This window comes from Heptranchias perlo, chromosome 8 (genome assembly GCF_035084215.1).
Source record: "Heptranchias perlo isolate sHepPer1 chromosome 8, sHepPer1.hap1, whole genome shotgun sequence".
In the NCBI taxonomy this organism is placed as follows: Eukaryota; Metazoa; Chordata; class Chondrichthyes; order Hexanchiformes; family Hexanchidae; genus Heptranchias; species Heptranchias perlo.
Genome location: NC_090332.1, coordinates 26,421,710 through 26,430,620, shown reverse-complemented (window position 1 = coordinate 26,430,620; position 8,911 = coordinate 26,421,710). Strand labels below are relative to the sequence as shown.

At 42.0% G+C, this 8,911-nt stretch overlaps 1 protein-coding gene across 7 annotated transcripts in view; it reads left to right on the top strand.

The window, feature by feature from the left end:
• Positions 1–6,596: 6,596 nt before the first annotated feature.
• The window catches only part of LOC137324492 (extracellular tyrosine-protein kinase PKDCC-like), a 122,175-nt gene continuing 119,860 nt past the window's right edge, over positions 6,597–8,911 (top strand). For all 7 annotated transcript variants that reach the window (XR_010963639.1, XR_010963640.1, XM_067988828.1 and 4 more), the window contains exon 1: positions 6,597–7,482. Coding sequence is in view for 5 of the 7 variants with exons in the window: in XM_067988828.1 (XP_067844929.1) it covers positions 6,757–7,482 (726 nt within the window). In the remaining 2 variants the exon portion in view is untranslated. The remainder of the gene's footprint in view (positions 7,483–8,911) is intronic.

The following is an 8,911-nucleotide window of genomic DNA, read 5'->3' as shown; positions in this document are numbered from 1 at the left end:
GAAGAGAGGAACCATTTATAATATCAGGTAGCATGGGGGACAAGAAAAGAAGTTGGGTGGTCGGCAGATTAGTGAGAATGTGGTCAAGGGAGCAGAACATGAGGGGAGATGGGAGAGAAACTACAGAGAGGTAGAGGTAAGGGTGGAATGAGGAGGGGAGAAAGTGCAAAAGCAAAGCCAAGGGTTATTTTTGCACTCCTGGAGTGGTGGGTCCTTCTGGCAGAGAAGAGGGAGGCCTGGTAGAGCTTGATGTGGTGCAGCCAGATCTGGTGATTGATGGCTAAATCAATTGTGCACCAGATATGCTCAAGTCTGCGCCCCTTGGATTTGAGGGAGCAAAGATAAGGGCCATACCAAAGGGGACGACCAGGATCGGAAAGAGTAAAGATTTTGTTCGGGACAAGAGCATCAAAGGTGAGGAAGTGGTTGAGCAAATCCACAGCTGCAGAAGTATTGTGGTGAATAGAAGGCCACATGTGTAAACAGTGCCTGTGATGGTGCAGTTGCCGGCCTCCGCAAACTGATGCAACTGTACAGCCGCTCCATCCCCTCACTGAACTGATCAGCCTCTTGTAGCTGTCTACCTACATTTCTGCTTACACATTATGCCTGCTTACCTGCCTACATTTTCGGCCCTTAGGTTTTGTACTTGACTCAGAAATCTTACTTTAATTCCTACTTGCCTGTAACTTTATTTTAATTTTGCCCCAAGCCTCCAAACCGCACGGCTACCCATTCCTACACTGTCTTTCTGAGCCCACGCATTCCCCGCCACAAGGTTGATCCAACGGCACTTTCCGACCCAGCACCTTTCCCAGCCGGCAGGTCAGTGTGCTGAGCATTTCCCCCAAACGTTTTTGTTTATGTTTTCAGATTTCCAGCATCTGCAGTATTTTGCGTTTTGTTTCTACTATAAATGAATGTCTAGATTCACCACACTTCAGAAACTGCACTTCAAAGCAGCAAAGGTATAAGAAAGAAAGCCAGTCATTTCCTGCTCATTTTTTTCAATCTTGATAACCTGGCCTCTTCCCCAGAGCACCCGCCAATCTACAGAAACTTCCTTCAGCAATTGACTTCTAATTGTGCCTACTTAGACCACTGCTAAACAGGAAGTACCTGAGAAGTAGCCTTAAAGTGACTTGTCACAAGTACCCTCAGAGCCCTGATTACCCGTGAGTAATGATACGGGGAATCGGCTACTAATATAATTTCTTTTGGAATGCATATATTATTTTTCATAGTTTTAAACAGAAATAATTTAAAGAAAAATATACCAGTGCGCGGAATGGTACAAAGCTACACTTGTGATTAATTAATTCGGGGACAAACCCAATCAGGCTACATGGTGCTGATGGGGTAAGAGCTGGAGCAGGTCCAACGCAGTAAAAAAAAACTTGGTCCTTTCAAACGCAATCAGTAAGACTGGTGATGGAAAAAATGAATGTACATTAAAAGTATGAGTACGACAGAAACACTTTCAGTTGCAAATCATACTAGGTAACGAGCCAGCCAGACTGTCGAATAGTTTCTAAGCATTGCATCCACCTCCAGTGCCTTCCCCGTTTGAACAACACTGTGAAATTGCACTTTAATTTCGACTTGAAATAACATTGTTTAAACAAGGAACAGAAACAGACACAATATTAAGTAAGGTATGAAAAAGACCGCATTTCAATTCGACATCTACGCCCCGTGTTTTATTATGTAGTTACAACTTATAAATTAAACGGTGTGATACTAATTATATTTATTTGTACTTGGCTTTAAAAAGCACAGGAAATACTTCGGGGTAAGTATAGTTATTTACTGGAAAACTCCGCAAGATTTTTAAAATAAGATTAAAACGACCTCAGCCCTCAAAACGTGTCTTTAAATCGGCCTGGTAGAATTGCTAGGAAATAATGTGTTAAAAGAAACTCGGCTCCATCTTCCTTTTCCCCCAAACTGTAACACAAAACCACTTTATAACGTCTCTCTGTGTGATATTCTGCAAACATTGGTCGCAATGTCAGGAATTTTAACCCCGTTCGCTTTAGCCTTTCTATCATGTAGCGCGCAATAGCGATTTTCTATCAACGGATTATATGAAGTCGAAATAGATAGGAGCACTGGATAACAGAACATTTCTGAACTAATGCTAACTGTTTCAATAATAACTGAAATGCAGTCAGTGTAATAGTCAGGTAGAATGTGACAGTCTTCACACCCTCTTATACTCGATGAACGGCGCTTTTTGGTTCCAACGTTTTTAATTATTGAAAGAAAATATTTATTTCATACAATTATTTAAATTTGAATTTTTTTGAAGTCTAAAAGCATCAATCTTATATTAAAAGCACTTAATTAATTCAAAGTATATTACAGTTTACAAAAGTGAGGGGATTGGTTTAAAAATAGAAACTATTATACAAGGACTAATGTTTAAATCTCTCGCTAATTAATCCAAATACCCGATGGTTTAATCAATAAACCGAACAGTATTGTGATTGTCTAGAAAGTACACAAGAACAAAAAGATACAATATGGTGTTTTTTAATGGACCTGGCCGGGTTGGACGGGACAGTGGTGGATATTTTAATGTGTGTTATTGCGGTGTGAATTTATTCTTACTGATCTGATCCCCGTCATTGTTTTTATTGGTGGCTGGAAATGTTTTGACACCTCTAGGAAAAATCGTCTGTAAATTTAGTTCTATTTCCGATATCGAATCCTTCAAATTAATTGTATTGAACTGTCCGTGCAATCGCAGTTAGAAATACTTTACAAATACGCCGGCAGATACGTGCTATCCCGGTAAAAGCAAAATACTGAGATATGAGAATTACTATCTCAGTTTGCTCCTCACACAGTAAGGACTCCGATCGGCCTGACCTTAACCTCTGTATAGTTGTACTTTTACTGTATGTGTGGAGAAGATTTATATCTTTTCTCTGTGAGATGTAATGGACTTTAAATAACCGGTGTGATTCTTCTAAAAAAAAATCAATGTTAACAATCACAATATTGAAGTAATTAATATTTGAAAATGTGCGCGTTGCTAGCAAATACCAGTTTAATTCGTAAATTTAGTTTCCTTTGTTGTGACAGTAACGGGATCAGGCATTTTAACCGTCTATGTCTGCGATCAGAATGGCAAGCGGCCACCTAAAAAACACACGTTGCTGGTAATATTTAAAATGAACCATTTGAAAGGTGGCCTCACTGTATCCCGTCCTGCCACTCGGTGATATTAAACAAATCGATATGGTACAAACAGTTTTGCTGTGGCAAATGCCCGGGAAAGAACCGAGCCTCCCGGTTGAAGATCTTCGAATGAAATGTCGCAGAGGTAATCGCCTCCCGTAACACGCACGATGCTGGTGTTATTGATCTATTAATGTACGGTATATTGAAGGCTGACACCGAATGCCAGTATTAAATTTGGTCCATTAGTAAACTTACCGCGTTGCTAATTATCGTTCGTTCAATACCTCCCAGTTATTGAGTTATAATGCGGGAAGCAAGCTATCCATACCAGTCGATTAGCTCCGTATCAGTGTACAAGATGCCTGTCATGCAGCAATATTGTACTGAGATTACGAATCACACCAATATTGATTAATACTTGAAACGTGGTACATTTAATGTTTAGATCTGTTTATTGAAGGACGGACAATTCCTGGAATTCAGAAATGCTTGTGCTGGGAATCTTTGCCGACGGGATGGAATGACACAGCTTTGTCCGTCGGGCAGTGTAGTGCGCACCGCCGTTACAGAAACGAATGTCTGCAAAATGTATTTTTGGAATCAGTAATAATGTGACGGAAGCATTCACTGCGATAGGTATTGAAAACACGCAAAATGAAAGGCTAAACCCGGCGAAGTTTAAGTAAAGAACTAAATAAACAATGAGAACTGGTTCCTGTCTCTTCTCTGGGCTCTGTTGACACTTTCTTCCCCTCTCTCATTGAAAGTGTATCATTGCCCTCCATTTGAATGAACATTCCTCTTTTCAGTGAGTTGTGAACGTGTGCCGACCTCAGTAACGGTCCCTGGAAATAGCATTCAGACCGACAATCCTCTCACTAACAAGATAAAGCCTAAATATGCTAATCTGAAGCTTCAAGACACTGTGGGGTTTGGTTGATCACCATTTGTGTGGCATTGCATGGCACAGCCGACCATTCTAGACTAGGGTGTCTGCTGTCACAATGAGCTGGCATTTTCGAACTATTGCATTGAAGTTCCTTTTGACTGATTCTGACAGGACGGACGATGTCCTATTCGTTTCCACGGAATCGCGTTGAAAGTTTTACAAATTTAAAAAGTGACTAAAATAGCGATTTTCCGACCAGCCTGTTCTTTTTAACCGATCGTAGGGCATTTCTGATTTGTCAACTTTGTATTTGTGAAAATGAGCGGACGGTTCATGTGCAGATCAGATAAACTTTAAAAAGTTTCGTTCAAATATAACCAATTTCTCTCAGCTCTACTAAGCCACAATGCGTGAAATGCTGAATTCTAATTTAAATGTTGTATGGGCCAGAGAATAGCGCCGATGGTAAATCATATTATACAGCGGTTCATTTTATGATCGTATAATACAGTAGGCAGAATCGAAGGCTCGGTTATATTACGGGGGAAATGGACGCTGTGTAGATCTTTTAAAGAAGTTTGACATGTTCTGGGTAAGTGGGGAGTGGGAATGGTGTCTCTTTGAAATGAGCTGGATTTATTGCTTTGGGTCCTCCTGGCCACCCAATCCCGGAATGTTGGCCTCTCCGGTTTCAGCGGCGTGAAACAGTAGATGGCGTATTTCTTAATTGCAAAGACATTTCTCGACTTTCGGTCTCCGAAACGTGTTACTTGTGCTGATAGTGCCCTCCTAACCACAGTAAAATACAACTTTAAAAAAGAACGAGAAACCTGGTAAGGAAATAATGCAAAGAGGTCGCCTTAAAGCCGCGCATGAATCAGTGATGAACCAACACATTAAACCCATATACATTATCAAGATGTCTTTCAGTGATACAGACATGAAGCAACTGCAGTAAATATATTGGGCAATGCGTTTGGGCTTTATAAATAAGTCGCCGATATGATTCAAGAAATGACTTGGAGAGATACAAGAGCCACAACACACGAACACACACAAAAAAAACTAAAACAAAGGCAGAAAATGCCACAAACTCTCAGCAGGCATCTGTGGAGAAAGAAACATTTCAGGGGTGGGCCCTTCGTCAGAAGTCTCTGTTAATTCAGCTCCCTTTACAGTGGGGGTCAGGAACTCATTCAAACTCCTTTCCACCGTGCAGTATTCATTGTTTTAAACAAAAAAAATCACATTCAATAGAGCCATGCAACAAAGGGGATATACAGTTTCATTATAATTATATCTGAGCATTTTTTAGAAGGGATCGTGATGGTGAAACTTGCCTCTTGAAGAATCTATAATGTCCCTCCCAGATATGCATCATGCAGAAAATGCTGTTGGTGGGTATACATAGTAAATAATGTACACTGTATAACATAACATGCGATTTTAATTTAGTTGGCGCTCTTCATTTCTATTATTTCCTCCTTGGTTTTAAGAAATGAGGAAATATAAAGTGGCACCAATAAAGCTTAAAAGCAACCGCATCTAGTAGTTTTTTTCATCTCTATGCTTTGAAATCGTCAATATGCTGTTGTGTGCACTCTGTGCACTCTTACTTTTGCTTCAAGCACAAATATAACGATAACAGTCTCTGCACTTTTAAGATAATGTGGATCAGACAGAATTCAACAAGGGTCACAAGTCAAACTACTGTTTGATTTTTTAAAAAATCACTCTGAACATCGTACGTCTCAAATTTTGACCTGTTGCTGACTGGATGAGACTCATAAGAAGTAAGTTATCCAGCTTGACCCATTGACTTTAAGTACATTTTTCAGCAAGTAAACTGTAACATTTGTTGACAACAAAAAAAAGGTAATGAATAACCTGGATGAAAAGCTGCGTTAAGATGCCCAGGTTGCGCGCCCTTCATTTGTTACCATTCATCAATTATCGCACTAATCAAAACATTTATTATTTTTTGCGTCTTTCCTGCTCCTCTAGAAGTTGAAGCATGATTGCATTTGTTAATTAGTCGCTAATAGCGAGGTAATGTGCGCTTGATGGATAACCGTGTCATTGCCAATCACGCCACTCATTCATACTCCCAGCGGCGCGGGGTGGGCACCGGGTTTGCGCTCTGATGTGTCACGTGCACACTTCGTAAATGAGGGTCGTTAATGATTGACATTAACGTCAGCCAATAAGCCTCGTCCATTGACCGCCGACCGACGCCCGAAGTCGCGCGGATAGGTTGACGGGGTGGGGTGGGGAGGGGGGGGGGGAAACTTCCTATGACCATCCCTCCCGAGACTCTGCGCCTGCGCTAGTGTCCGCAGTGCACGCCGGAACATGTAGTCCAGTGTCCTGTTTGACGATTGCGGCTCAGAAGGGACTACAAAACTCCCATGCTGCTACGCTGCTCTTTACGCCTGGCTGGTTTAAAGCTGTCAATCACCACGCGTCACGCTGCTTTTGCTTATCAAGGTTTTTTTTTTGACGGGGGGGTGGGGGCGCAGCCAATGTGAAGAATACATAAGGGAAAAAAAAATCCCCAAGTGTTATCTTCCCTGCAGGGTAGAAATTTTACTGTACAAATGTGAAAACTTCAGTTTCAAACACCCGCCTTCTATACTGTTGCACAGTACTCTATTCGCAGATCGCAGGTTAACAACGAAATGAAACGCAGAAAGATTGCCATCGCAGCTGGGTTTTGCTTTTCATTCTTCCTGGGCACTTTACTGAATTTGTTATTTATCCCTGGGTTTGATCATCACCATCAGCATCAACGTTTTGAGGGGCAAGAGCAGACCGGGCAGGATCACCTCAGCATCGACCCGTCTTTATATTTTAACGGGGTGACCGACCAAGACCTGTTGAAGCAAATTAAAGAAAGGTACGAGGAGGTTGTCCGCTATCGGGAGCAGCCAGTCTCTTCGGCGGCTGCAGGGAGGCTGGCCAGACCGTTGGAAAGGCGCTTGATGGACCTAGCGCAGAACAGCTCCCCTGATCAACTGCAGCCCCAGCCCCAGCATCAGCAGCAGCAACAGAGGAGCCCAGGCTTCCAAAAGAACAAACCACTGACTGTGGAAGGGGAAAGCACCTTCGCCTCCAGCAGCCCAAAGATTGATTTTCGCTTCCATTCGCTTTCTTTGAGCTGTCCGGATATTAATAACGCGAGTAGTGTCCATTATTTGGGCTCCGGATACACAAAAGCAGTGTACAAAGCGGTTCTTAACGAAACGCTGGCAGTGGCCTTAAAATCGGTGGACTTTGGAGGACACGACATGGAAAACTGTGTCAAGCAGTATGGGACATTGGAAGATTGCTACAGACTTGCGTCTTACAAACTTGTCAAAGAGATGACACTTTTACAACGGTTGCAGCACTCAAACATCCTTAAGGTAAGTGGCAGGCACTGTCCATCGGCAACTTATTCATGAAGCAATTTATTAAGAAGGAAAAGATTCGGTTTATTGGGGATTCAGGTCTTTGTGCAGTGAGTCTTTTCAGGACCAATCATTCTGATTGATGCCCTACATTGATCAAATGTAGTTTTACCGAGTGCTTCAGGAAAATATTGCTAAATCCACGATATCTTGCACTCATTCATGGTGTTTCTAAATGCCTTGAGCATCCTATTAACAGGATGTTATGCCGTTCGTTTGACAACGGATTTGTGCCACTGAACTACATAAAAAGAACAGATTCAGCAATAAGACTAGCCAATTATTCAGCTTAATTTCGGATCCTAATGTAATTGCAGATTTAGGTCACGGTATTAACGTGCTAACAGTCTTAAATTCCTCACCAACAATTCCCCTTTAAAAGTCAGGTAAACAAGATTATGCGCTGAAGTTTAAAAAGTCAATTAAAGTTTTTCAGGTTAATTTGGAATAAAAGGTGTTTGTTTTTCATACCCTCTGCCGTTTACTTACAAGTTGTCTTTGTACAGAGATCTGATTGTATCTGCATGAACTTTAGAAAATACTTCCTTTTGGATTTTTTGGAGTTGTTGAATGGGAGCAGATCTCCCAAGGACGCCGGCACTGAGGGTACGGGAGGAGCTGGGCTAAGGGGTTGTTTTGCTGCAGAGTTCGGCTCCAGACTCCGGCCGTCTGCTTTATGTGCTTTAAGCGGTCTGGCTCAGGTAGCCGAAGACGAGATCGCTCCCTGTTTAAAACGCATTGGCTGAGAAACTGGAATGTATTGGCAGCACTGTGTGCAGACTTTCTCCAAGACCTTTGAACCCGAAGAGTTTAAAACAACGTATGTGTGAGGACGGTCACTGGCAGGATTGTGATCGATTTAATCGCCACGGCCTCATACCGCACCGGGCATTGGCTCAGCTACAAATGTTACTACAGTTTAAAATATTAATCAGTAAATCGTGGCTCCGATTTGAAAACTGGCGGGTTAAACCGTAATTGATGTTAAAAGGCTGTCTCCGCAGTATTTAAAAATAATCCCACTGGTTAGAGTGCAAGTCTGGAGCGTTACACATAGAATCTGGTATAAATCGAGTCACTTAACTTATCACTATGTGGCTTGTGATATTTTTAAAGGGACACAAATGTGATGCAGTTAGACATGTTGCACATTTTCTTGCAAGTTTAATGAATCCACTGCGTTACACCCCTTGTAGAGATAAGACTTTAAACTTGTCATCTGGGTTGTCAGGCCGCCTGCTAGTGTGCTAATTCCCTCTGGCCAACCGTAATGAGCCCGTCACAAACCCGGGAGACCCTTCGCGCTGTGTCTATCTCGGGCTTTGTTCACTATTAATGATTTGTGAAAAAAAACCAGTGTAGAATCGGCCCTTCAATTAGCCGA